The sequence below is a fragment of the Hirundo rustica genome, chromosome 21, assembly GCF_015227805.2.
Source record: "Hirundo rustica isolate bHirRus1 chromosome 21, bHirRus1.pri.v3, whole genome shotgun sequence".
Lineage (NCBI taxonomy): Eukaryota > Metazoa > Chordata > Aves > Passeriformes > Hirundinidae > Hirundo > Hirundo rustica.
Window position 1 is genome coordinate 7,122,000 of NC_053470.1, and position 27,058 is coordinate 7,149,057.

The 27,058-nt window shown below is 46.8% G+C and overlaps 1 protein-coding gene across 2 annotated transcripts in view; it reads left to right on the top strand.

Moving 5' to 3' along the window:
• Positions 1 to 4,349: 4,349 nt before the first annotated feature.
• GPR50 (G protein-coupled receptor 50) overlaps positions 4,350 to 27,058 on the top strand; it is a 37,015-nt gene continuing 14,306 nt past the window's right edge. Inside the window, exons 1-2 of one of the 2 annotated variants that reach the window (XM_058423223.1) lie at positions 4,411 to 4,524; positions 4,851 to 4,880. Coding sequence is in view for 1 of the 2 variants with exons in the window: in XM_040083998.2 (XP_039939932.1) it covers positions 4,350 to 4,524 (175 nt within the window). In the remaining variant the exon portion in view is untranslated. Of the gene's footprint in view, positions 4,525 to 4,850; positions 4,881 to 27,058 lie in introns of both variants that reach the window. The other variant, XM_040083998.2, reaches the window with a different exon arrangement.

Below are 27,058 nucleotides of genomic sequence, written 5' to 3' on the forward strand. Positions count from 1 at the left end.
GCAACAAACTTTGACCTAAATGTGCTGCAGCCCCGTGTGACAGGTTTTAAACTTTTGCCGTCACTTCCTTCTGAGAGGCAGAGTGAATCTAGGTCAGCCCCCTCCTTGCTGGTTTGTAACGAGGCTAATTCTGATTTCATTCATGTTGCATCCTCGAGTTTGAGATGGGGCGGGGAAAAAAAATGGGATATTTTAAAAGGCAAGTCAGCCTCGAAGTCATTCTTAAATCTCATCTTGGAGCAAAGGAAGTGGTTTGATGCTGCATCCCGAGGCAACATTGACGGTGTCGTTTATTATCCAGGGCGCAAAAGGAACACAGAGTTTTTCCTTCTTTCCCTTTCTATTTGGATGGCAGCGTTCAGCAGCTGGGCTGAATGAACGGGCAGTGATTAACAACAAGGCCTGTTCTGGGCGAGCGTCAGGCTGCTGCTCCGGGGACAAGGAGGGGCAGTGGCTGAACACAAGGTTATTAGTTTGTCTGGAGTTCCTGGGCGAGCACCACGGCGTAAATAGAGCCGCTTGTTTGTTGATCTCCTCTGCGATGGCAGCTCAGGGCAAGCTGCTGCCTTCATCTGTTTATTGCTGAAGTGCCCAGCGCTGTTTTTCCCAGGATTGGGATTCTCTTACTCCACAGCTGTGCTGCCTCTGCATGTACAGCTGCACAGTCCAAACGGGCGAGAGAAAAGTTTGGGAGAGAGTAACCACTGCTCTCTGTGTTTGGCTAGAGAACTGCAGGTGGACAGTGGTGATTCCCCTGTAGGTAGTGGTTTGGAAATAACTCTGCCTCCTGGCCACATGCTGGATTTAAGAGCGGAGTTGAGATAAGGAGGGAGTGGGGAAGGTGTTTGTCCATATTTCTATATTGGCCTTAAATACGCCAAATTCAGTATAGCAGTATTTGTAGAGGACAGCTATTATCTTTGTATATTTGACAAAAGTTAATTGCCTCTGTGATAATCGGTGTGGTAGTCAGCCTGTCCCTGTATAGGAGGGAAAAAAATTCTGCACTTATAAACGATTCATTAAGTAGCATTAAAGCTGTCTCTGAAGACAAAACAATCTTTTTAAAGAGGACTCAAGGTAGCGAGGAGGAAGATGAATGCCTCAGCTATTTTTCAATTATGTAAGCTTCCATTTATTGCAGTACACCTGGATTAACTCTTACTAGGCAGTGTGCCCTGGTGGGTAGGGTTGGGAAACGGGGGAGTTTTGTGATACTGGACGTGCTTAGGGAGGGATGAGGGATGCTCTGCTGTGATGGGCACAGCAGGAGGGTCCCAGGCACTGCCCTGTTGGCAAAGCTGTGACAGTTTTGCACAAGGAGTGTGCGTTTATGGCGCTTGAATATTTTGCACTGATTACGTTCTACTTGGTCTTCCTGTTGGCGTGCACATACCTGCTCCCCCTGGTGTAGTTTGGGAACTGAAGGGTTCTGGTTTCTGACCCTAATTCAGGTGCCTTCTCCTGCCATCACGTTCAGGATCCTTGCACAATCAAATGAGCCTAAATTCTTCTAACACACTGGGGATACTCCTATTTCAGCGTGATTTATGTCAGCGGTTCTGGTAAAGTGTAATTAAAAAGGTCTCACTGATACCGCTGCATTCATTTTTTTTTTTTTTTTTTTCCCTTGCCACTGCTTCCTAGAGCGCTTGCCTTGTCTTAATTGAAGCAGTGAAGAGTCCATTTAGCAGGGAGGTGGGAGGAAACAGCCTGAAGATCATTCATCTAAATCACTCCAGTGATGAAAACGGTTGCTCACTACATCTATCATAATTTCTTCTGAGTTTCTTATGGAAGATTAGTTGCTGCAACTATGCAGGTGTACACATGACTGGTAGACCTCTGCAGTCATCCCCATCTAGGGCAGTAACTCCAGGCTGTGGGAAAAGACTGCTTTTTGCAGGTATAAATTACACAGCAAAAAAAGTGTCCAGATGAAAACCTTTTTTTAAAAATGTTTTTTCCAGTTGCATTCATTTAATGAAATGTTACTCCCCCCTTTACCTCGTACTGCAGTGTGAACAAGGTTTTTTTAAGTGTGAGGCCAAAATCTTTTTTGGGTAGCTTTGGTGCTCTTGCCAAGACATTTGTATGTAAAGTTCAGGTCCTTTGGAGTCACATCCCAGCTCTCCACAGCTGAAACACACATGAGAGCATCTTATAAATGGTGCAAAACTGACAGAGAAGAGCAGAGTGAAGGTGAAGGGTGCTGAAAGGATATGCCCATGAGAGTCGACCTTATTCCTGTCTGCAGGTATGTCCTGAACAGAGCAGCTGAAAGTCCCTGAACAAAATGATTTGATTTACACAGAGAAAACGTTTTAAAAACTATGCAGAATTCAGTGCAGAGTGTCAAAAGGAAGGCAAAAAGAAGCTACATATCAAGCCAAAATGCTGTCTTTAACAATTCAAGGATGCAGGGTTTTGAAAATTTTCTTTAAAACTTTTTTTTTTTTTTAATTTACTTTAAAATTTTTTTATTGAGTGCTCTCCAGTCATGGGGAAAAGGTGAAAAAATTTAAAGCAGGTTGGCTCAGCAAGGTTCTGAAGGCAGGTGTGGGGCTGGCCCTGACCCTAGGCCACCAGGCCAGGACAGACCCTGTTTGCTGCTGGTCCCTGCTGTACCTTGCTGCTGCTTCTACCCTGCTGGCAGGGAATGAGCCGTCAAAGGCTTTGCTTTCTGCTTTCTCATTGACTCGCTCGCCCAGGCATTGTAAAACCCCCAGGACGGGTTGTGACACAACCTTAATGTTTGCTTGGCCGCTTTGACCGGCACAGGGAGGGCTGGCTTTGGGCAGAAGGCACAGGAGGTGGTGCTGGACAGCCTAAGCACGCCCCTGCCCTCTGCCCTGCGCATGGCTGATGCTGAGTGCCTCTGCCAGCAGCGCAGGCTGAGAGAGCTGGGCTCGTTCAGCCTGGAGAAGAGAAAGTTTCAGGGACACCTTACAGCACCTTCCAGTCCCTAAAGGGGCTACAAAGCTGGAGAAGGATTTTAGGCAAGGGCATGGAGTGATAGAACAAGAGGGAATGGCTTAAAACTGACAAAGGGTGGGTTTAGATCAGATATAAGGAAGAAATTTTTGACTGTTGAGGATGATGAGGCCCTGGCACAGGTTGCCCAGAGCAGCTGTGGGTGCTCCATCACTTGAAATGTTCCAGCTCAGGTTGGGTGGGGCTCTGAGCAACCTAGTGTTCCTGAAAATGACCCTGCCCACAAAGGGAATCGGAACAGAATGATCTTTAAGGTCCTTTCCAACTCAAACCGTTCCCTGGTTCTATAATATCCCTATTTTCTCTCTTCTGATTTCTAAACAAAGCTGAGAGCTCATGTGGTTGTGGTCTTGCAGCCGCAGTCTGACCACAGTGGTTTGGAGTCCTCTTGCTCATGCTGGTGTGAAATAAAGCACAGAAGGTGCCTGGAAACCCCAGCCATGGGGCTGGGCTGCGGGAGCTGGGTATCCCGATTTTGGGGGAGTGGGATATATCCCGATTGGAGGAGCTGGATATATCCCGATTGAGGGAGATGGGTATATCCCGATTGGAGGAGCTGGATATATCCCGATTGGGGGAGCTGGGTATCCTGATTTTGGAGGAGGTGGGTATATCCCGATCGAGGGAGCTGGGTATCCCTGTTGGGGGAGTTGAGTATATCCCGATTGATGGAGCTGGTTATCCCAGCTGAGTGCTGTTTCCCTGCGGCTCAGGAGCCGCTCAGCGCAGGAGCTGCTGAGCTTCCATTACTGCTGGGACTTCTGCGGCGCACACATCACAACGCGTAAAAAAAAAAAAAAAAAAAAAAGGCATTAAACCGAAAGCGAATGGTCTTATTCCGTCGTAACTGGTTGCAAACCTCCCCGTGGGGACGGGTTTGCCTGAGGGGCGGCTGGCTGGGAGCGGAACCGCGGGAGGCAAAGGCACCTTCAGCGGCTCGAGGTGCGAAACTTCGCCTCGCAATCGCTCCCCGCCGGCTCCTGTGCCCGAGGGCGGGAGCCCCGGCGGCAGCGGAGGCGGGAGGGGTGCCGGTGTCGGTGCCGGTGCCGGTTCCGAGGCCGGTGCCGGCGCCCCGGGGTCTGAGGGCCCGACGGCTCCGGGCCGGGCCCCTGCCCGCGCTGCCCCGCGCCGCCGCGCGGTGGCGCCATCGGCCCGGAGAGCGCCTCCGCGCCCCCGGCGCGCACCGGGCACCCCCGCCAGGCCCCCCCGCTCCGCCCCGGGCAGGGCGGCGGCACCGCCGGGGAGGGGAGGGGGCGGCGGGCTCGCCCCGGGACGGGCCGGGGCCCGGGGGTGAGAGCCGCCGTCGGGGCGGGAGGAGGAGGAGGGGCCCCGGCGGTGGCGGGCGAGAGGCGCGCATGGAGCGGCCGGCGAGCAACGGGAGCTGCCCAGGCTGCCGGCTGGAGGGGGGCCCGGCGGCGGGAGCGGCCACCGGCCTGGCGGCCGTGCTTATCTTCACCATCGTGGTAGACGTGCTGGGCAACGCGCTGGTCATCCTGTCTGTGCTGCGGAACAAGAAGCTCCGCAACGCCGGTGAGCGCGGGGCGGGCGCGGGCGGCGGGCGGAGCGGAGCGGTCCCGCACCGCGCCCCGGGCTCGCCGCCCCTCTCGGCCCCGCTGCTGGCCGGGCAGGAGCCCGCGGGGGGCGGCCAGAGCAGAGCCGCGGTCCCGCACCGGGGCGGGGGAGGGCACCTCCGCTGGGGAGCCGCGGGTGCGATGTGCCCCGGCCGAGGGCTCCGGGATGCCGGGGAGCCGCGGCCGTGCCCGCCCGCTCCGGTGAGCGCGCTCACTCTCTGCCCGTCCCGTCCCGCTGCTGCTGCTGCCGCCGTCCTCCGACTTTTCGAAACTTTTGTCCCCCAGAGGCAGCTGCAAACGGAGGAGCCAGCTCAGGTAAAGCCCGCATCCCTTCAGCCGACCCGCGCGGGGAGGAGCGGGGCAGAGGCGCAGGTGAGGACGGCTCCGAGTGCCGCGTCAGGTGCTCAGCGAGAGCGCTCGGGTTTGTAAGACGGGTCCGTTACAACGCTGTGCGCTTGCTTTTGCGTTCCAGACTTTCAGTGTTTTAGGTTTTTTTGGTTTTTGTTCTTTTTTTTTAATCACAGCTCTGCTATGCTGAAAGAGCGGTGAAGAATTTACGCGGGTAATTTGGAAGTCTGCTTTGTAGCCTTATGCATGGACCTCCCTGGTGAATTCATCTGGGAAAATTGTTAAACTGATATTATTCGGTATTTTTAATTTAAGAAGGCTGTATTATTTGAGGGTGTAAATTTCTTTCCTTCAAAGCCTTGTTCTTTTAGCGGAGAAATAGTAGTGGATATCAGCATTAGCAGAGAACTTATACTGGAGATAAGTTGCTCTGTAATGAGTTTCAAGCAGTCTGTGTAGTACTGCTTAAATTGTACCATAGCGTATGTTTTGCTGAGGATTATATCACTGTCTGCTTTTATAGAGAGAGACATGAAATGACCTTCAGTTTTACAGCTTGTAAAGTGGCTTTAATGAAACATCTGTAGTGTTTATGATGTGCAAGTTGCAAGTATTTTGAGACGCTGATGTCTCACTGTGTCTCTCAGTCTCCTGTAATTAAGCAGTAACTTAACAGAGTTCAGTAAAAGTACCTGATGGATAAGGCAGGATAATTTCACTCCAGTGCCTCTAACATTTGATTGATTAATTAATGATAGAAAGCACAGAAATGGCCATTGGCTTGGGCAGGCACTGGATGCAGTGACCTCGAATAGTGAGTTGCTTTTTAACTGGTACATCAAACGCTGCCCACAGTACACAGACAGGCTGTACTGGGTTTATGAGAAACTGCAGTGTAGTTGGAAAATGTATTTGCTCTTCTCTTCAGCTTTGCTTTAAAATGTGGGTGCTGCAAGCTTGTAATCACTGGTTCTGGGGAAGAAAAAGAAGCACCTTACCCTTCTCCCCAGGTTAACTAGCTGTTTGTTATCTGGCTGCAAGCAGATTTGAAGCTATTAACTGCTTTTATTACCTTTCAAGTCATTGATCACTTGACTGCATTTCATGTTTTAAGACTGACTCCACTCTGAGTTGAGTTAAAGCTCCAGTGAAAGTGAAACAGAACAGCTTTGTGTTGAAGTGATCACGGAGATATTTTCCAGATCTTAGTCCTTGTCAGTAGCCTATTGTCTGCTCTCTGTACAAGCTGTCAGCGTGCACAAATAAAGTCAGCACAAGTGCAAACAGTGCTAACCTTCCTGATTTGAGGGGACGGGGCTCTTGTTGCACACAGAACCCGATCGTGACTAGTGGGGAATTCAGTGTGACAGGCTTTGAAGCAGTGCTAAGTCCCAGGACCCATCCTGTTGTGTTCACCTGAGCACAGTTCCTCCTTCAGTCACAGCCTAAACTGGGAATGCCTGTGCTAAATCACGAAGGGGTTCAGCAGCAGGAGGGTCAGGTGGTCAGGCCAATGGTGGTGGTCTGATTCAGTAAAATGTCTAACCTGCATCTAAGTGTTGTTACCCTGTGTTGCCAAAAAGATTGTACGTGCTCAGGGTGTTCAGGCAATACACACATCTCCCTGTGTTGGGAAGTAAGCAGTCTGTCAGCCTCCCTGGACGCAGAACAAAGTCAGGGATCTCAGCTCAGTTCGTGCTCCTCCTGGCATGTGAGCAGCCACGTGGATGAGAGGGGCTCATCTGGAGCCCAGCAGCCACACTGAAGTCCTTTGGACAAAGAGTTTATGTGCTCATGTGCAAATATACCCTAAGCCAGTTCAATAAATGAAAAGGGCGCCTGTGATGGCTGTGTCAGCTCCTGCCAAATCCTGAAAGGACCGAGTCCTGCGCCTCTGGAGCGAGCTCACGCAAGGTCACCCAGCTGGAGCTGAAACTATTGTCAGGAGAAGCTGGATTCAGGCTGGGATGTGTAACTGGCACTGCTGCAGTAGCTGTGGTGGGTGATCACTCTTGTGAGGGTGGGGTTTTTGGTCCATCCCTGGACGTTTCTGAAGAACTTGGCGGTTCAGCACTGCCCACAGCTACAACGGCACGTAGCTACAAGAGTGTGACTGTTGGGCAGCATCTCACATCAGCGTTTGCCTGGAAGTGAGCAGAGACAAGGAGGTGAGTGGTGCCTGTGGGCAGCAGAGGCTGGGATTCTCTGAAAGCCCCAGGGTGTTCTTTGTGGCCGACAGTTCACATCCACTGTTCAGCCAGTCATGCTGGAGAACTTCTGGTGTTAGGCTTTCCCACATCCAGCTAATTGGACACTTGGAGATATTTGTGTGGTCAGAGAGGTGCAAAAAAAAAAGCTCCAGGCTTTGGTCTGTATGTCCACAGTGCAGGGCAGTGACATAATGCAGGCTGAAGAGTGTGAGGAGTAACCCTGCTCCTCTCACAGGTCAGATGTCTATATGTTTTATGGGAGGGGTGAAATTTTTTGGCAGCTGAAAACTTTGACAAACCTGACCATCCTGCTTTTGTGCTGGGCTCTGGGGGAGTTGGGAAGAACTTGCTGTTTCAAGAGAAATCACGCCATTTCTCTTTCCACCTGGGAAGGTGTAATGTAAGTCGATGTGTCCAGGGTTGTTAGTGGAAGGTGCTCAGATTGCTGAGCACAGATTGGGACCCATGTAAGAAACGATGGGAGTGAGCAGTATATAATGGCACGGGCAGGACCAGGACCAGCCGAGGGCTGCTGCTGTTTACAGCTTTCCATTCTGGCTCTGGCCAGCTTTACAAGTGTGAAAATCAGCTCTAAAACCAGCCAATATTTTTCAATGAGTTAGCCTGCTCCCTAGGCAGAGCCTCTGGCAATACCCTTCTCTAGTTCTTCTGAACTCGCTGCAAACTCAGGCACGCAGCCCAAACATGCATTCCCTGAAAACCCGTGTCTCCCAGCAGTGCCGCCTGGAGCTTTGTGCACAGAGAGCAATTTCTGCTGCCTCACAGGCCCTTTTCGCTCTTGGGAACATCATCTCTGGGGATCCAAAACCTCTCTAGGGGCAGGCAGTGCAGGTAAAACTCTAACGAGGTCATTGTGCTCTGCTTTTTAATCCTCTGGATATGCACTATACACGGCTGTTTGCATAGCAGGAGGGATTCTGTTCTTGAACTGTCACCCCAGCCAAAGTCGGGCGTCACACAGAAGTCTGCCTGTATTATGTCAACACAGTTACCTTTGTCAGCCAAATGCAAACTCAAAAAGAAATACTAGATCCGCTTGACAAGGCCTCCAGACAGAAAACTGTGTTAACTAACAGGAGTTGTGTTTCCATCCCTGAGCGCTGGCCACTCCCTGCCCTGTCAGGGTGACCAGCCTGCACTTCCCGGGTCAGCCGTTTGCCCTCTGGAAATACTGGCACCGTGCTAAGTTTTTGTTTGCTTGAGCAGGGTTTTTTATTTATTATTTCAAGACCTCTGGAACTTCCTGGCTGGCCTGGGACATGCTTCTGTTTTTTTTGTTTTCTTGGGGTTTTTTTAAAGTTAATGTTAGGAATTTGGGTGAGCTCCTTCTTAGGCTCTAAGTCCAGGTTTTTTCGTTACAGATGTGAAGGATGGTTAGCAGATGGTGTTGGGGATCTTCCCAACTTGCTTCTCAGAGAATTTTGCTGTGGCTGATATTGAAGTCATCCTTATTTGCAAAGATAAAAAGTAATGCTTATACTTTCTGCATCCCTTATATCAGGATATTTCCATTGTATTTTTTTTAGCATCAAGCCTAATGTATTGATAGATTGTTGCTTTTTTCCTGATAGACCTATTGACTCTAGGCTTTTAAAATATCTTTAGCTTTCTTTATAAAATGTGTTGAATTCTATACAATTACCTCTAATTTTATAGTGGACTTCTGATTTTTTTACTTTTTTAAATTTAAATTTGGCTGTTGTCTTAAAAAATCCTATTTTAAACCAAATATTAATATATATATATATATATATATATATATATACTGTTGCTTTTCTTGGTGGGAAAGAGGGTTCTACTCAGGCATCTTTAACCATCCTCCAATAAGCATTGTCACACTTACTTATATTTAGATGTTTTCTCTCAGTTATTTTTGTGTCTGGTTCTTTCTAGTTTTGTGAAACTGACCTTTAGGAGATGTTGTTTTGGACCATGATCTGTTTCCTTACCTCAAATGTAGTTGAGAACTGTGATTGGTCTTCTTCCAGCTACTGCAGGATTTCCTTGTCCTAGAAAGCTATCTATTATATGTAGGTGTTGAGGATTTTTTTTTTTTTTTTTTTTAGCACCACAAACCCTCCAGCATCTGCCATAAGCCTGAAATTACATCTCTCCTTGCTGTACATTGTGGGTAGATGCTTCGGGAGCTGCTCATCTGTTCCACTGATTCACTTGTCTACAGCAAACTCCCACCAGTGCTGCTGATGTAGCCAGCCCTGAAATGAGGGGGGCCCTGCTGCAGGTGGCTGGGCTTTCTGGGGGGCTCTGCTGAGGGGAACAGGCTGTGTGTTGGCTGAACAGTAAGAAGGTTGCTGGCACTCCTGGGTCTCCCCTTCCCCACCTGCTGGGTGCTCTGATGTGGAAGGGTGGCACCCAGCACCCTCCAGCAGGGATGGGCACCTGTGGCATCAGAGGGGTGAGCTGCTGACAAATGTCTCTGCTCTTGAGGGGGGCAGCCCATGCCAGTGGTCGTTTTTAGCTTTGTTACTGACTCACCAACCGCTGGGTGATGAGTTTGCCGTGTCCAGCTGGCTGCCAGTGCTCCCCCTGTGCCACCAACGATGGGAACGGCACCTGCAGCGTCCAGGCTGCTCCAGAGAAGCCTGGCTGGGGCTGGGGCTCAGCACAGGGAGGGCACGGGCTGTAGGGCTGGTGCAGAGTTGTTGAAAGTGGTCTCTTGTGGGGTGTGGTGGGCTCTGGGAGCAGGAGTGCAGGTGGGGATGGGTGTGTCCTCTGCTGCAGCCCCTGCTCCTGTGGCTCTGCAGGTGGGTGCTGCAGTGGGGCTGCGGGAGGTGGGAGAAGCAGGAGTGACAGTGGGATGGAACCTGTGTGAAAATGAATTTGCGTTAAGGTGAAGTGAGGACTTTAAGTGTAATAGCATAAAAGTGGAGAGCAGTCTTGACCTTCTTTTCCTAGAAGATGTCTTGCACAGTGAGACACAGAGACATGGCATTTGTTTGGGCTGTGTTGGAGCCTCAGGCACAGCCCCATGGCCAAACTGATTTGGAGAGGTCTCTGATGGCATCACCTTCACCTGCTCCTGCCTTGGTGAAGGTTCAGGCTGGATTCCCATCCAGGCCCTGGCACATCCCTCCTCCCAGCAGTGCTGCTGTGGGCTCCTCCTGGGCTGTGTCCAGTGTGCCAAGGAGGAGGCTCTGCCACTGTCTTGCTCCAAGGGGCATTTGTGGCCTTGTGCTGTGCTGCTCCCATGCTGTGCTCCCTGAGCTCCAGAGGAAGCAGCAGCTCGCTCAGGCATGAGCAGCTCCTAAGTTGCTTTGTAGCACAGTAGCTTCAGAAATATTTCTAAATTGGTCCTTCATGCAGCTCCATTGGGGATCCCAAGGGGATTCTATCCCATCAACTCTGTGAGGTCAAAGCTTCCAATATTTGGGTTTGCATTTTTTTCCTTTTCTATTTTTTTTTTTTTTTCAGGGAAAAAAGTCTTTATGTAGATGCGAGTATTTTTAGGAACTCTGGATCTCAGGAGTCCCTTTGTGAAACTCTCTGTAGCTCCCAGCAGAGATTTTTGCTCCTCCAAACCCCAGTTTGGAGCAGGACTCGAACACAACACTGTAAGTCATGGATATGTGGCTGGGGAATGGAGTTGAAGAAGTGTTAGTCACTCAGTAAGTTAGCAGTGCTCAGCGTGCACTTCAGGTGTACCAGTGGTTTGGGAGCCAGATGGTATGTGGTCAAGTGATAAATACGTGATTTGAGAGGAATTGTCGTGGTTTGCTGCTGGCCCAGCACCAGGAACCCACCAGAGTCTTTTGCTCACCCTCCCCTGCTACAGCTGGGCAGGGAGAGGGAAAAAAAAATAAATTAGCAAACACTTCATGAGTGAGATAAGGACCGGGAGAAACACTTCAAGGACAAAACAGGCTCGACTTATGGTGGCAAAGTGAATTTATTACTAACAGAATCAGAGGAGGATAATGAGAAGTAAAATAAGCCCTTAAAACACTGCTCCCCCCCCATCCCCTCCCTCCTTCCCACTGACAGGGCAGGGAGACAGGGCATGAGGGTTTGGGTCAGTTCATCACCGAGATTTTCTTCTGCTGCCCTGTGAGACCCTGGGATCCCTCCCACTGGAGACAGTTTTCTGTGAACTTCTCCAGCCTGGGTCCACTCCAGGCCTACCACACCTGCTGCAACTCCCCCATGGGCTGCGTGGGTCTCTGCATCCCCATGGATCCCCTGCTACCAAGAACCAGGCTGTGCAAAACCAATACAGCAATGAATCAGGTTTCCACTAGAAACAGTAATTCTGGCATCTCTGAACTGAGGAATATTTGTCTTTGCAGTGTTTGACAAAAGTTCTGTTACTCATGTGGGCTTCTATGCAGTTACCCACAAATTAGTCGAAACAAAAATCCTATTATTAGAAAGATTTGAGTCTTGTATCTTGTAAAATAACACCCTCCCTCCCCAGATGGCTGCCCTACAAACAAGAGAGCAAGCCATGTTCAGCACAGTGCTGAGCTTCCGTTCTGCCTTTCTCAATCCCTTCAAGCCCTGTGCCCTTCCCTGTCTCTCTAGCAAAGTCTCTTCATTTCTTTTTGGCCCCAAAGAGCATTGCTGCCCAAGGACTTGATGTTCCTAAAAGATCTGGAGAGCCAGCTACTGGCATAGATAATGGTAAATAATTAATTACCTCGCAGACAGTCCTTCAAAATGAGCTGGAACGTGTTTCAGGAAGAGGGAAGGTGGGCATACGTGCTCAAAGTAACTCTTCCCTGTGATTAATTAAAAGGCTTAGAAAGACAACTGTCATGTCATGGCCTGTAAATAATATGGAAATTAATTCAGAGATGGGGTTTTGTATGCTTTTCTCTCTTTTTACCATTTTGTTTGCATTTTGTTGTTTGCATTTTGTTTGCTTTTGTGTCTCTGTGCAGGATGTTTAATTCATTCCAAGTCTGTCCCACAGCAGAGAGCAGGGGTGGAGGAGGACAGGACAGTCCTTAGGAGAAGGCAGTTTTGCAGTAAGGGTAGGTGGGCTTGAGAGACCCTGGTGTTTTCTAGGAGCAAGCCCCAGCCTGTGGTGCTGAGCAGACACACAGCCTAGAGTTCCCGTGGGCTCTATGAGCTGTAACTTAAATGGAGTTTAACATATTTCATCTTACTCTTGGCCCCTCGTCTGGCCTTCAGATCTCAGCTGTGAGCTTTATTTCTGCAGATCCTGCAGTAGAAAATAGATCAAATTTTGTCTTAATGGGGTGGGTGAAATCCACAGCAGAGTTGCATTTGGATGCATTAGGAAATGGAGCCCTGGCCTGCGTTGCCCCAGGGGATGCTGCCTGACAGCCAGGTGGGAGGGAGCAGCCTCTCCAGTGTGCCCACAGCTCCCTGCACGAGCCAGGATGGGGGCACAGGGCTCCTCTGGTGGCTTTAGCTCTGTCCTACTTGTGAGGAGATTCAGAAGGAGCCATTTAGGAAAAGGAGATGTTTTCCAGGTGGTCCAGGATTTTCCAATGACTTGTGCAGAATAACTAACTTTCTTTCCTACGTGCTGCAGGGTGAGACCCTATTCCTTTAGGTGATCACTGCAGCTTAAGGCATCCCTGGACTTGTATGGCATTGGAGGGTTTGTGGAGTGAACAGCAGGTAGAGAAGATAAGAGGGCGCATAAGACTGGAGTCCTGGTGCCTGGGTATGGATTTGGGCTCTGTTTTTAGGGAAGAACTACTGGAGACAGCGCAATGATGATTTGTGCTCAGGGCTGATTCTTCTGCACCCACCCAATCCACCTGCTCATCCCCTGCTTGCATCTGCTGGCCAGTCAATGGCAACAGCCATCCAGATCTCACTGTGCCAGTTCTTTGGCCCTCAGTCCCACCTGCAGGCTGCTGAAATACCCCTGCCCGGCCTTTTTAGTGGCTTGCATTGGTCCTCCCAGTGCATTTGTCATTGGCTTTGGGGCTTCCATGGCTCGATGGAGGATCCCTGGCTCATAGGAGAGCAGGGTCAGGATCAGCAGGAAGGATCCAGGCTTGCCTGGTGAGGGAAGAGCTGATGGGAACTGTGTTTTTAAGGCACACTGATGGAGGAGGGAGGCGTGTGAGGCTCCTGCTCGTGCTCCTGAGGGAGCAGTGAGACAGGGATGGCAGCGTGGTGGCACTTCCCTTGTCCTGCTGTCGGTTTTTCTTGGCTGGTTTCTAGGAAAATGGATTATACCACATTCAAAATATTCACTACTGGATTTAATGATATTTCAAAAATAACTTAAACGTATTTCTTTCAGAAATGGTATTCCATGGAAATCCTTTCTGTTTATCCTCTGGCATTGCCAAGCACGTACTCCAAAGCCAACATCCACGCAAATCATTGCTTTTTTAAACAGAATGGGAGAACAATAGCCTGTGCCATTAGCCTGGCCCCGTGCTGTCTGAGGACAAGGGCTGTGCGTTGTGTCATTCCCTACCTGCAGCTTTTCCCTGAAGCTGTCTGGGTCATATCTCTGTGTTGGCAGTGCCAGAGGTGCCTCAGGGAGCAGAGCCAGGGCTGAATAGCTGGGCAGTCTCCCTCCACTACTACACCTTTGCCAGCTGAGTTTGTTCTTCAGCCTCAGTGCCTCTAGAGGCAGTTCTCTCTAAATGTCAAGGTCCTCCCTCCTCATCTTTGAGATGCTCTGGAACTTTCTGAGCAGTGTCTGATTTGTGGAGTGCTGGGAAGGTGGTGGAGATCTCTCAACACTGGCCTTATGGCTTCTCTGCAGGGCTGACATGAGCCAGCCCAAAAAACAGAAAACCCCAGGCCCTGTGACTGATTGCCCAGACAAGTGAAATAGCCCAGCCTTGCAGCACCCCCAGGACAGTCCTGTGGCTTCCCTGTGTGCTCAGAGAGGAGGTCAGAGCTGAAATTCAGGAAGAACTTGGCCAGTGGTGCCTTGAAGATACGAGCATAAGGTGCATTAGCTTTACCTCAAGTGTAGTAAACACCCTTTCCAATTCCTGGTACAGAGATTGAAAGAAAGTCATGACAACATAGAATATTCCTGGAAGAGTTTTCCAGTGGCATTTGGAGTAGCCTGGAGTTGCCAAAGTTAGCGTTCCTGCTTTTCTCTCAAGCCTTGAATGTGCAGGAATGAGGCACCTGCCACCTCTCTCTCTGAGCAACCCGTACCAGTGGCTCACCATTCTCACTGTAAAAAACTTTTTCCTAATATTTAATCTAAACCTACCCTCTTTTAATTTAAACCCATTACCTTGTGGTCCTAGTGCAACAGCCCTTGCTAAAATGTCTGTCCCCGTCTTTCTTATGGGAAAGAAAGATGAAAAATGAAAGATGAAAGAAAACTTTCATCTCTTTAGGTACTAGAAGGTGCTGTAAGGTTTCCCTGGAACCTTCTCCAGACTGAACACTCCCAACTCTCTCAGCCTTTCCTTCATAGGAGGGGTGTTCCAAAATGAAGATGAGTTGAAGAGTTAGCTGTCCTCTGCTTTCTATCACTGGTTCTGCCTGTTTTCTTTCTGGCCTTTCCAAAAATATTTGCAGCATCTCTGGAGTTTTCAGTGCTCTGCTTTGCAGGGAGGAATTAAGCTAGAATGAAGTACACCGGTGCCTTTATGTAGAAGGTCATGTTGTCAAGGCAAGACTAGAAATGTAAAAAAATATTTTCTACTGTACCTAAGCTGTGAGCATTAAGTCAGTGGTGAGCTCTGCCATTACGGCTTGCATCTTGAGCAGTCTTTCTACTAATCAAAAATGATTAGTCAAAATTAATTGGACTAAGTGGAGAGCTTGCTGACAAAACACTTCAAGAGTAGGTGTAGCTGGTAGGCACCAAAATGGTCAGACATTACAGTATGGATTGCAAACTGTGCCTCTGCCGTGCTCATCCGTGGGAGTTTCTGTAGGGAAGACAGAAGCTGGGTGCGAGCACTTGTAGAAAAACAGAGGTGTGATGGGAGAAGGAGGGGCACGTGTGATGGAAACACGATGGATACTTGTGATGGGAGGCTGTTGAGTGAATCCCTGCCCTGGGAGAGGCAGTCCTGTCTGCTGAGAGTTACTACCATGGCCAGCAGTCAGAGCAAGGAGGAGCAGCAGGAGTCACGGCTCTGCTGTCCCTGCCAAGGCACAGGTTTGCAGCTCCTGCAGATGATCCACCTGCATTCCTTGCTGAGAGACATTTGGGCCCAGAGCAGTTCAAGAAACGGAGCCTTCTCGGAGCTGCCTGACTTCAGGTCACTTCTCACCTAGGTCAGGAGGACTGGTCTTCCTGGTGCTTCAGGGATAGAAGTAGAGAATGCTTTGTTTTGGAAAGGATTTTGAAGATCGTCTCATTCCAACCCCACTGGCACTGGTGTTATCCTCGTAGGAAAACAGAGAATTTGTAAGGCAATGCACTCTTGTTCCTGACAGATGCTGATGAGCCAGTTCCTAATGACCCAAGACCTTGCTGGGGACTCGAGAGGGCCCTGTTTTCAGAACAGCTGCACTGAGCAAAGCATTCCCTGCCTGGTCTAGACTCGCATGGAAAAGTGCGGCAATGCTCTCTGCCAGCACCTTGCTCTAAGTCCTTCCAAAAAGCAAGTCAGGACAGAGAAGCTGGGAACGGACTTGAGGGAAAACCTATGTGGGAAAACCAAGGTTTCCCATGCAAGGTAATGAGGACATAAAACTGACTTGCCTAATTAAGACAATAGACTAATTAGCCAATGAGAGAAATCTTTCCAGTGTGGATGTACCATTGGAAGCCATTAATTAAAAGTCTTGCTAAATCCCAGAGTAGGCAAAACCTTTGATAATAGCGTGCAAGAGCAACAAATAGTCAGCACTGTGTCCCGTATCACACACAGAGCCTTCTCCATGGAGTCTTTAAAATAATAAATTTGCTTTGGAATAAATTATACAGATATGGAAACAGAGCAGTAGGGAAGCAACAAACAGGGCTTACAAGGAGCTAGACTGTTTCAGTCTTGCTGTGGCAGTATCTGTTCTTCCTTACTGGTATTCTGACTCCACTTCTCTCATTTATTATTTCCTTTTTGAGACAAATTTCTCCCAGGAGAGGCTGGATTTCTTCTGATTGATCGTTAGCGTTACAAAACCAGTTGCTGCTGCTGGGCTGTTCCCATTGCTTTCAGGGACCAGTCTTTTACAGTTTCCTCTTACCTTTAAAAGTAATTCTTTTAATCATTTGTAACAAATATGTAAAGATACAAATTTTTCCTTCCATGTGGAATGAAGATAAATGATCAACTTCTGACACCTTTCTCCAGGAATGTGATCCTGGTTTGTAATTAACTCTTCTATTTTTCTCTGTCGTTTTTAAATGAGTTTCAGTTCCTGGTAATCAACAAAACTGCCTTTGGCCTGGCCTGCCAGAGAACTCAAGAGGGAGTTTTTACAGGGGCTGTAGGGACAGGAGAAGGCAGAAGGGCTTCATGCTGACAGAAGGCTGGTTTAGATGAGATGTTAAGACAAAATTCTTCACTATGAGGATGGTGAGACACTGGCACAGGTTACCCAGAGAAGCCATGGATGCCCCATCCCTGGAACTGTTCAAGGCCAGTTTGGACTTGGCTTGCAGCAACCTGGTCTAGAGGAAGATGTCCCTGCCTGGGGAGCTGTTGTGTCAAGCCCTTGGCCACAAGCTTTCCTTAGCTGGGCTGAAATTGTCCCCAAACTGGAACGGGAGGATACAGCATGTCAATGAAGAGGAAGTGCTGAGCAGCCCTTTGTTGAGTGTAACTTTCTGCTGTGGACATGTGAGACAAATCCGTTTGAAAATAGAAAGGTTATTCTGCACTGTGTTGTTCTAGAAAAGCACTTTTTTTTTTAGAGAAGAACAGGCAGTGAAGCCAATTTCTGCTAAGCATTCATTTAGTGTTTGTCCTTCCGCACACTCTTGCTTCTCTAATTCTGCTGAGACTGATCTTTCACCAGGAAATGAGGAAGGTTGGGGAAAGGTGCTGTGTGGGGGGCATTAAATGCCCTTGGTTGCTGACTGCAGGATGGATGAGGATGCCAACACAGACGGGCACCTGGCAGTGTGGCTTGCACTTCTTCAGAAACCAGCAGCCCTTTTTGTACTGAGGGATCTGTTTTATCTCCTGGACTTTCTTCAAAGCAGAGTTCTCAGTGTGTGCTGAATCCTCTTTAAAGTTACTGGGTTGGCTTTGAATTGGCAGCACTCTAAATACTGTAAGTAGCTGGTGGTACAGCTGTATTTGGTGTGGCATCCTGGCTGCAGTGCCTTAGCTCTGAGCTGCCACACCAACAGGGACTGCAGAGATTGACAATTCCCTGTTGGGAACAAAGGACACAGCATGTGTTGTGTCTCTGGGTGGGGTATTGAGGGCCTGTCCTGTTCTCCCACTGTGCTGAGTGGTCCTGGGGGCAGGAGATGGGGGAAAACAGAGTGGATTCAGGAGAGAGAATGACTGCGGTCATCCTAGAGCTCAGAGCAGAACTGGAAAATCTCCAAGATCATTGAGTCCTACCATTAACCTAAAACTGCCAGGTCCACCATTAATCCTGTCTCTAAGTGTCACATCTACACATTTTTTGAACATTTCCACCAGCCTCGTTGCCCTTCTTTGGACACAAATCACTTGAGCATTACTTGAACAAGTACTTGAACAGCTCTGCTCGAATAGGAAGATAGTTATTTTGCAATCATGCTAAAAGTCTTCTGATTTTGGACCTTTTGTCCTGACTGGTGCTGACTTTAAAGGTGAGGTCCCTACTGAAGTGGCCTTGAAGTGGCACAGGAATAGAACAGGGAAGCTGTTGTGGAAGTTCCCTGTGGTGTTGGTAAAAGGACAGTCTGAAGCTGAAGTGTCCTCCAGTGGCAAAAGAGATAAAAGTAGCTTTGGCTTGGATACAGCCCCTTTCTTATGCCTCAGCCTGTGATCTCTGTGGCTGTGTGCTTGTCCAAAATGGTTTTCAGTTTTGTGTTGTGGTTAGAAAGCCCTTTTGCCTCATCATTCAAGTTTATGGCCTGCCATTCATGGCTTTATCTAATTCATGTTTGATTTAGATTCTAGTTTTTCACACCATTCAGAAAAAAAGGTTGTAAAACAGGCAATGCCTCTTAACATACATGTGACTTCATCTCCTGCTCTGAATAGAGGGAGTAAAACAGGGAGCAGGTGTTGCTCCTCTCAGCTTTATACATACTTGACTGTGATGCTTCTTTTAGAAATGTTTCCTTCTCTGAAGAGCCAAGTGAAAACTGTCATCCTGAAAACGATGACCAGTTAAGAAACTAGAGCATGGAAATTTCAGGAGAGGGAACAGCATATGACCCTTATAAAGTGCTGTAAGCACTGTGGAGAACAAACAACTGTATTTGGTTCCTGGCAATATCTTTAAAAATTCCAGTATGAAGTAGCCCAAGGGGAGCTGGTTGTAGAGCTCTGGACATCATCAGTGGTGTAGTCTCCAATACCTTCAAGCCAGATCTTTGGACGAATTTGAGTAAAAAAAGTACTTTTTAATTTCACAGTGGTTAAAAAGGTATCCTTTCTTGAGAAAAATGTATCTGGCCAAATTTTAAAGACTTTTTTCTCTTCTTCCATGGCTAGTTTTGATTAAGACCTGCTTTACAACAATGCCAATAAAGCCAAAGCTTTTATACTTCAGAACATGGAGAAAGATACTGCAGATTTATTGGCGAGGCTGGATGTATTTTATTAACACCACCATGGGGAAGTCTGATTCTGATTTATTTGCAGAAATTTCACAATTTGCCAGTACTGTCTGGCAGACTTCCTCTTTAATTGACTGAATATTAGGATTGCCCTGAATAGAAAGCTTTGTTTGAATGGGAACTTCAGCTAGAACCTGTGAACATTTTTGAGGACCTGAGGCACACAGGTTAAAGAGTTTAGAAGAAATCATTAGTTCCTGATCAATGCAGTTAGTGTTCTAATTCACGTATCTGTTAGAAATAGAACTTTTCCAAAAGCTTCTGTCTAAATTTAAATGGACTGTTTATAGCAACCAGCCAGTAATACAATATACTGAGCAAAATGTGCTGAGCATGTGAAGCAAACAGGATTATTAAGCCATGAATAAATCATTGGTTCAAATCAGCGTGCACTAACAACGGTGCCCATTTAAAGAAAATGTACCACATAATTCAAAGTGTTTCAGAATTTATCATAATAATTATAGTCTTAATCACCAGGAGGCAATGTTTCTTTCCCTTGGTGGCAGAGGGAACCTTAGTAATGTAGGACTTCTCCTTTTCTAGATGTAAGACTCTAATTTCCCCATGACAATCATATGAGACATGTGCTGTTGGATGGGATTATTCCCCTCTGCCAAATGGGCAAAGGCAGAGAAAGATTACAAATTTGGCCTTGTATATTGTTTTAGGAAGTGAATGCCTTTGGCTCTTAATTTCTGTACTATGGGGAATTGCCATGTCCAGATTTGGGGTTTGGTGTTTAAAATTGGAACAAAAAGTCAAAATTCACTGCAGACTGGAGGTCGATTGCAGCTTGTTAAAACACACTATCACCGCTGAAAAATGTAAATGTGCATATAAGGTAAAATGGAACTTTTCCATGAGGCAGCTCCTTCTGGCAGTGGTGGTACCACGGGACCAGATGACCCTCAGGTCTGCTTTGATGTGGCTGTTCTCAGGCTCAGAGCGTTCATCAACCCTTTGGTCTCCATGAGGTATGAGAAAACACTACCTTAACAGACCTCCGGGGAGTAATTCAATGTGGCAAATACTGGCCTTACTTACCTGGCTTTCTGAAAACTTTTTGCTTCTGGTGGCACTCAGAAAGTCAAAGCCCTTTTTTATAGAGAGACCTGAAAATACAGGGTACTGAACCAAAAAGAAAAAAATGAAAATGTAAACTTTCTACAGCTCCATGTATTGCATTCCCTTGCATTAGTGCTCTGTATGACTTCTGGGGGAGCCTTTTGTTTGTTATATCAGACATAACTATTTGAATTCATACACTTTAGAAATATGCAGGTATGTTGCTAATCAAGAGGAAAAAATTCAAGTTACTTTATGAGTGGGTACTTTCTGCAGTTTTTATTTTTTATGGTGTTTGATGCTCTTTATCCTCCTAAAATTTGAAAACAGGACAATTAATGCTGTGGGATGGGATGAGATGGAGTTTGAAGAATAGAAAAACACCGGAAACAACTTCTTATAAGGTTACCTATAATCCCCTGCTAAATCCAGCCTTCAAAAAACATTTTTAAAGGGATGGTGCTGATGTTGTTGCCACAGAAGCAGTGTGAGTGTTCACACTTGCTGCAGTACACCAGAATCAGCCCTGTTGGGAATGTCCCATGTACCAAAAAAGGGGAAGGAGGGAATTTGCCCTTGAGGCTTGTCAGTACTGGGAGGGGAAGTACCAAGTGCAATAGTTTTCCTACAACATCAGTTTTCCCACTGCGCTCGCTTTTCCGATTTTTTGCTGCAAAATAGAAGAAAGCACCAAGGGAGTGGGTTAGAAATGAGAAAGAGAGGAATGGTAAGGATTCTCTTGTCTGTGCGATGGGGATTTATGAGTCTCATAAAATGCTTTGCTGCTTTTCCTAGTGAGAAATAATCATCCAATTCTGTTATCTTTAAGAGAATGATGATTTATGCTCTCAGAATGAGTGCTCTTTCCACTTTTCCACATCTTTTCAGTGCCTCAACAATGTGTTGTGGAGATTTCTTTTTCCCAGAAAAGGTTGGACCAGATGATCCTCAGAGTCCCTTTCCAGCCTGGTTTTCTCTGATTCTATGATAAAGTGGGTTTGTTCTTATTTTTTTCATATGTAGTTGTGTAGTGTTCTTCATTAAGGCCTCTGTGATTGTGGCCTCTGGGAAATGTGTGTAGATAGATAATAATTCACTTGACACTCTGTGCCAGAGTGAAAATCTGTGCAATTATCTTAAGTACATACCCTAAATGCTACAGAGCTGAAGAAATTTGTGGCTTCTAACCTGGGCTTTATGAAATACCTAGTTTTGTGTTTGGTATTATACGGGTAATTCACATTATGTCATTCAAGTTTGCAAAATACATCTCCAGAGTATTGGTTCCTGGATGATTAGCAATGGACATTAATCATAATTAAAGGCATGTCATTATTTGAACTTTTGAATTTGTGTCCTTTCAATGTTTATATGACTGTTGCAGCAGCTGCAAATATTGTTGTAAACACATGACCACATCCATGGAAAGAAATCTGTAAATGATCGGAAGACTAATGAAAGTTGGGCTTTCTTTTCCTGGGCTTTGAATGATGTCAGCAGCAGAGTTACCTTCCCAGTGTGTTTTCCCTTTTCTTCCTAATACAGAGAAGAGCCAGCTTTGCCGCCTTTTACAAACCGCTGTACGTGGATAACAATCCAAGTTAATTCTGATAGCATCTTTATGTACCGTTTGCACATTGCAGGAGAATGTGTAAGTGAGGGAGGGTAAATATTTAGAGAAGAAGGTGCTGTCATAGCCTGCAGCTAGTGGGTGTGTGCTGTGGACACGTCGCCCCAAAACGTGTTGTAGGATGCACCGGGGTGAGGTAAGGCACAAAGCGTCTTTCTCATCATGTGCCCAAAGAGGCTGGACCCAACACTTCTAAGAAACAGCAGAGTTGGGTTTGTTCTCAGAGGACTTGTTCCCACACAGTCTCCAGCATGCTCACCCCGGCTCAGGCTGCGTGTAGTGGACAGAGGATTTCCATTTCCAGCTCTGCCTGTAGGGAAATGAAGGAGCATGTGTTGTGAGACCTACTGCTTCTCCTTGCAGAGGTCACACTAGTCCAGTGAGAACTGGGTTTGGCTTCCCATGACACAGCAATCTGAGGGGAAAAAAAAATGTGAATCCTGGCTTAAATGGATAATGTGAAATGCAGATGTGTCATTATGCCTTGCCCTGCTGCCTGCAGGGGCAGGGCTGAGCCTTGTGCTTCTACTGACAAGGGTCTTGCATGGTTCCCAAAATGTCAAATGTTGAAGGCAACTGTGCCTTTTGGGTCTCTAGAGAGAGTGTGCAGTGCCTTCACCCCTGACTTCCCCAGCATTCCATCCGTCCTGGTCCTCTTCCTCCCTCACAAAAAAGAACAAAATAGTCATTTTGACATCTTCAGAAATTAAAGTTTTCATGTAAAACTTTCTTGGAAAAAAAAAAAAAAACCCAACCTAAGACTTTAGTTTTATAATGAACGTAAAAGAGCTTGAAGTCACAGTGAAATATTCTGCTCCCAAATTGCTTCTTGTTTGATGCACTGGAAATTACATTTTCTGAGGTAATGAAGAACAAATTGTGTTGCAGCAGGAGCCAAACACTCTTGTTCCAAACAAAAGGTTGTTTGTACAACCTGTGTGCTGGAGTGTGCCAGGAAGTGTGTGAGGAGAGAGCAGTGACACTCCAGATGCCACACTTTGCCAGTCCTTCCATTTTCAGGTTTTTTGAATTGCAAAGTTTATCTGGTGTTTTGGATGGAATAATACAGATCCAGATCCAGCGAGCAGTCTGTCTTCAGTGGCCTGATAAATTGTTCTTAATTTTCTGGAATAGGTTAATTTCATTTAAGTAAGGAAAGACAAAAAAGCAGGCTTTTCAGGGCACTGCCAAAAAGAAGATTAAGTCAGCATCAAATCCATTAGTCAACCAATTTATCTCTGTTGGCTAACACCATTTCAGCCTCTTTGTCTTACTTTTTTTTTTTTTCCCTTGGGTGACAATTTAGGTAACTCACAATTTCACTGCTGTATTGCAGCATTACATGGTGGTTGCTCTGCATAAAACTAGGTTTACTGCCCTCTTAAATTATTTTTAAGCAGGTTTCATTTAGTTTTATTTTTTCATGGCAACTTTTTCTTCTGTGAATGTACTATTTCTTTGAAAACTTCTTTCTGGGAATGTGCAATCCTAATCATTGTTGTAGGCTACTGCAGAACATGCCTGTAGTAGAAGTTGCCTCTATTTCTTGCACATGTGTCCATCATTATTCAGTGCCAGCTCTGAGTTCCTTTTAGGACACCTGTTCTAGACTGTTCCTGGTGGGGTTGTCTTGGCAGTCTTCGTTTTCCTCATTTTAGTTTCCTATAACAGAGGGTTGGAAATTCCTCACAGACAGAGGTTCTGGTGTCAGTTGAAATCTAACCATTGATGAGACTTTTTTCATCTTTGGAATATTTCTAATGTGTGTCCATCTTTTGAGGATCCTTTGCTAATTCCCTGGTGTTATATTTTTCAAATTCTTCCAAGAAACACATATGCCAGCTGTTACCCCTGCCTTTGCTGGTGTTGCTGAAGCAGTTAGGGATTTCAGGAGGAGCAGGGGTTTAGAGGAGACTTCTGCTAATAACTTCTTGCCCACAATGAGTTTTCATCTATTGAAGTTGAGTTAGTTTCACTTGAAGCCAGCAGCAACTTCTCCACAGGAAATGTTCCTCTGCTACCATGGTGGGGGAATGACTCCATAGAGTCGGTGGGAAGAGCGTTACCTATGGAATTTAAAGTTGCATGTGCTACCATTCATAATTTCTTATCTAAACTCCTCCCTGTGTGGGGGGTTGTGGGGAACTCCAGGATCAGTGAACACGGGTGTGCTTCTGCCAGTTGTATCCCACTTGTTTTGGTTGTTCTTGCACGTCACTGGCTCCTGAGCCCGCTCTGCACAGAGCTGTACGAGTGAAGTGTTCAGTGGGGGACGACTGCCCCAGAGCCAGAAGGTTGGAAATATTTTAATTTCTGTTCTGCCTTCCAGTCAATGACACCCTTGTACTCGTAGATACCAGTGAATCCAAGGGAGACAGGTCTTTTGCTGGCAGAGCAGGAAGATGAAACGTGCAGAGGCAGCGGTTTGCTCATGCTGCGTGGCAATTAACTGGAAAAGTCCTTGCTCGAAACAAGAATGTGTCTCTTGTTTGTCCTTACATCTCCAATATAGGACTAGTTCTTACTAATTAAATGCAGAATTACGCAGTGCAATCACCTTCTGCCCTCTAAAGAAATAGAGAACAAAACCTGTCAGTGCTGCACTCTCCTGCTGTGGGATAATCTGGAGCTGGCTGCTGGTTATGTACTTAATTTGTTTGGTTTGTCAGTGTTTATTAGTGGCCTGATTGAAGCAGAATCATCCCGTCCTCTCTGGAAATCAGCGTCCTTCTAGCAAAACGTACAGCTTGGCTTGCAGGATACTTTTTAACCCCGAGTATTTCCCTGTGGTACCTCTACAAAATCAGCTCCAGCTGTTACTTGTGCAGTCCTGTTCCCCCAGCCGCTTTTTGTAGTCACCAGTGGCATGTCACCAGTGCCTGGTGGCTTAGAAAATTTGGGAGTGCTGGTAATTGGTGACAGGTATGGCCTTGACCTCTGTGGGAAGAAGGAATTGTGTGGTCTGTTCCAGGACGGCACTGCTGCCACAGGCCCATCAGCATCCTCTGCGTTGAACGCTTGCATATTATAATGGAATGTTGTAACACCAAGTGAACAGCAGTAACATTCAGCCTGGTAAGATTTATTACTTTAATATTGGATGGTTTAGGCTGATACCAGATTAACATATTCATAGGGTTTTAGGAACTGCTTGGGTATTAACTGCTACCTTTTAATCTGAAAACTTTGCAAGGGTGTCGCGTCTCTTCTGCGCTAATGACTCAGTCTGTCTCAGTAAGAGGTTGAATTTCTTTACATGGTGTTTTGAGACCAAATATGAAAGAGAGGAAATGGTCCTTAATTTTAACAAGTTCCCATTTGGTTTAACAGCTGCTGTGAGATCTCTCTTGTCTTTTTGGCTGTGTTTGCCACTTTGGCAGTGTGTTTCTGGTTGTCAGAGTCATACAGAGTTCTAATGAAGTGCAACACTTTTTTCTTTTCCCTACAGCTGTTATTTGTCATTTGATATAACTCTGCCTTGTGAGAGTTTTACTCCTGAATAAATGATAAAAGGACAGCTAGTATCAGAAGGCAGTGCTGGCATGAGAGTTTCTGCTTTGTTGCTAACATAGAAGAAGCCATCGCTCTCCTTTTAAAGGATGTGTTATGTGGCTGAATTTGGGAAAGCCTTTCAACTCCTGAGGGAGCCAAAGCCAGCCTCTTCCCCTGTTCTACCCTTTGCTGCTGCCCTGTCCCTAATTAGCAGTTAAACTCCACGCCCTGCGCTCCCCGTGCCAAGACACTGACTCCTGGCGATCGCTGGAGGATTGTTTTTCGTTGCAGTGCAGTAAACACTCTGTGTTTCTCCACTGCGCACCCAGATGAGGGCTGTGAGACCTGCTGAGTCAGCAGACATGGCCCGTGCTCCTTGGGGTTCATCTTCCTCCTCCCCAGAGCCGGGGAGATGTGGCAGCCAGAGCTGGGTGGTGTCACAGCTGTCACCCCGGGTGGTTCACACTGGAGAGTTTGCTGCATGAGCTGGGCTCTGTTATTTTGTGTAAATCTCTTATTGAAGCTGCAAATCCTGGTTCCAGCTAACTCTGATGTCACAATTAACCCCCTGATTCCTTAGAACACATACAGAACTCAGGCGAGCTATTTGAGTGTTAAGACATTTCATGTGGTTGCTGTACAAGGGTGGTCCTGTGGGGTTGAAGGTGACTCCCACACTCTCAAGATGTTTCTTGAGCTGCCTGAATGAGTGTGCAGCCAGCACTGGTGTGCTCCCATGCCTGACAGGGAAATGCACACTGCATCACCACCTGCTGCCAGCTCTGCTTGGGAAGCAGAGACTATTTGCTGGACTCCACTCATTCATGTGCAAAGCTCTCATTCATTGCCAGCAAAGGGTCAGGCAAATTTTTGGACAGAATTTCTGCAAAACTCCTTGTAATGCACACTAACCTTGCCTTATGTGTCCCTGTCCTGTCTGTGTTTCTGTGCTTTTGGGGTTCCCTTTGAAGGAGGAGGTGGGCAACATGCTGTGAGTTTTCATTCCCTACCTGGATGTGTCTGTGTTACACGGCTGCTGAGGACTAGAAACCCTCATCCTTTCTAACCCTGCCAAATCAACCCCTCTTAGAAAAGTATCTTTAACGGTATGTGATGTTCCCAGTACCCTGAAGATTTCATGGTGAATGTATGGCATTGGTATTTGTTACAAATACTTCTCCCTAGAAGACTGTATTAAGCCCATGCTTCATTTCGTGCTTAAAACTTCTCTTACTTTGGAGTTTGTTCATAAACAAAATTACTTTATTGGGAACAGAGAACAACATGGGGTTTCAGCAATTAAATGAAAAGTAGCAGGGAATCCTAAAGAGAGGAAATGGAGGGTCATAAATGGCTCTGAAGAGCCTTGAAGGCAGAAATTAATATCTTATGCTTAATGAATGACAGCTCTTCAAAAAATGCTGTTAGATAAAGCAGTATAGGAATGGAGAAGAGGGCATTTCAGAACTTGCATAGAGTGAGAGAGGTTTTTCTTTTAGAAATTTAGCAAAGTTGACCATTTCTCTTGTCTTTAGAGAGGGTGGCAAATGGAAAGCATGACCTCTGAAACTGATAGAAATTCCAGCACTTCAGGAGCAAAAGGCAGTGTGAAAAGCTACAGCTTTTTCCTCTATTTTGCCCTTCACACTGACTGAAGGTGCTGAGTTATTCCTTTGTTTTTGAATTTACTCAACCAGCACATGCCTTAAAATTTTCTTTTATGGTAGCAAGTATGGTGGAAGGTAGCTTGGATTTGAGTGAGGGCAATGTAGTTATAGAAATCACATAATCATAGATTCATTAAGGTTGGAAAAGAGCTCTAAGATCATTAAGTCCAACCGTTAGCCCAGCACTGCCATGCTCACCACTAAGCTATATCCACCCAGTGCCACATGCTCACATTTTACAGTCACACCCTTGGCTATACAAACATGAAGGTGGGGAGCAGAGTCTCCTTTACCAACCACTAACTGACTGGAAAGGTCCACTCAGGGTTAGCATTAAAGTCCTCACCTCCTGATGGGTTCCTGATGGGAATCGTGAGGCTCAAGTTAACACATTA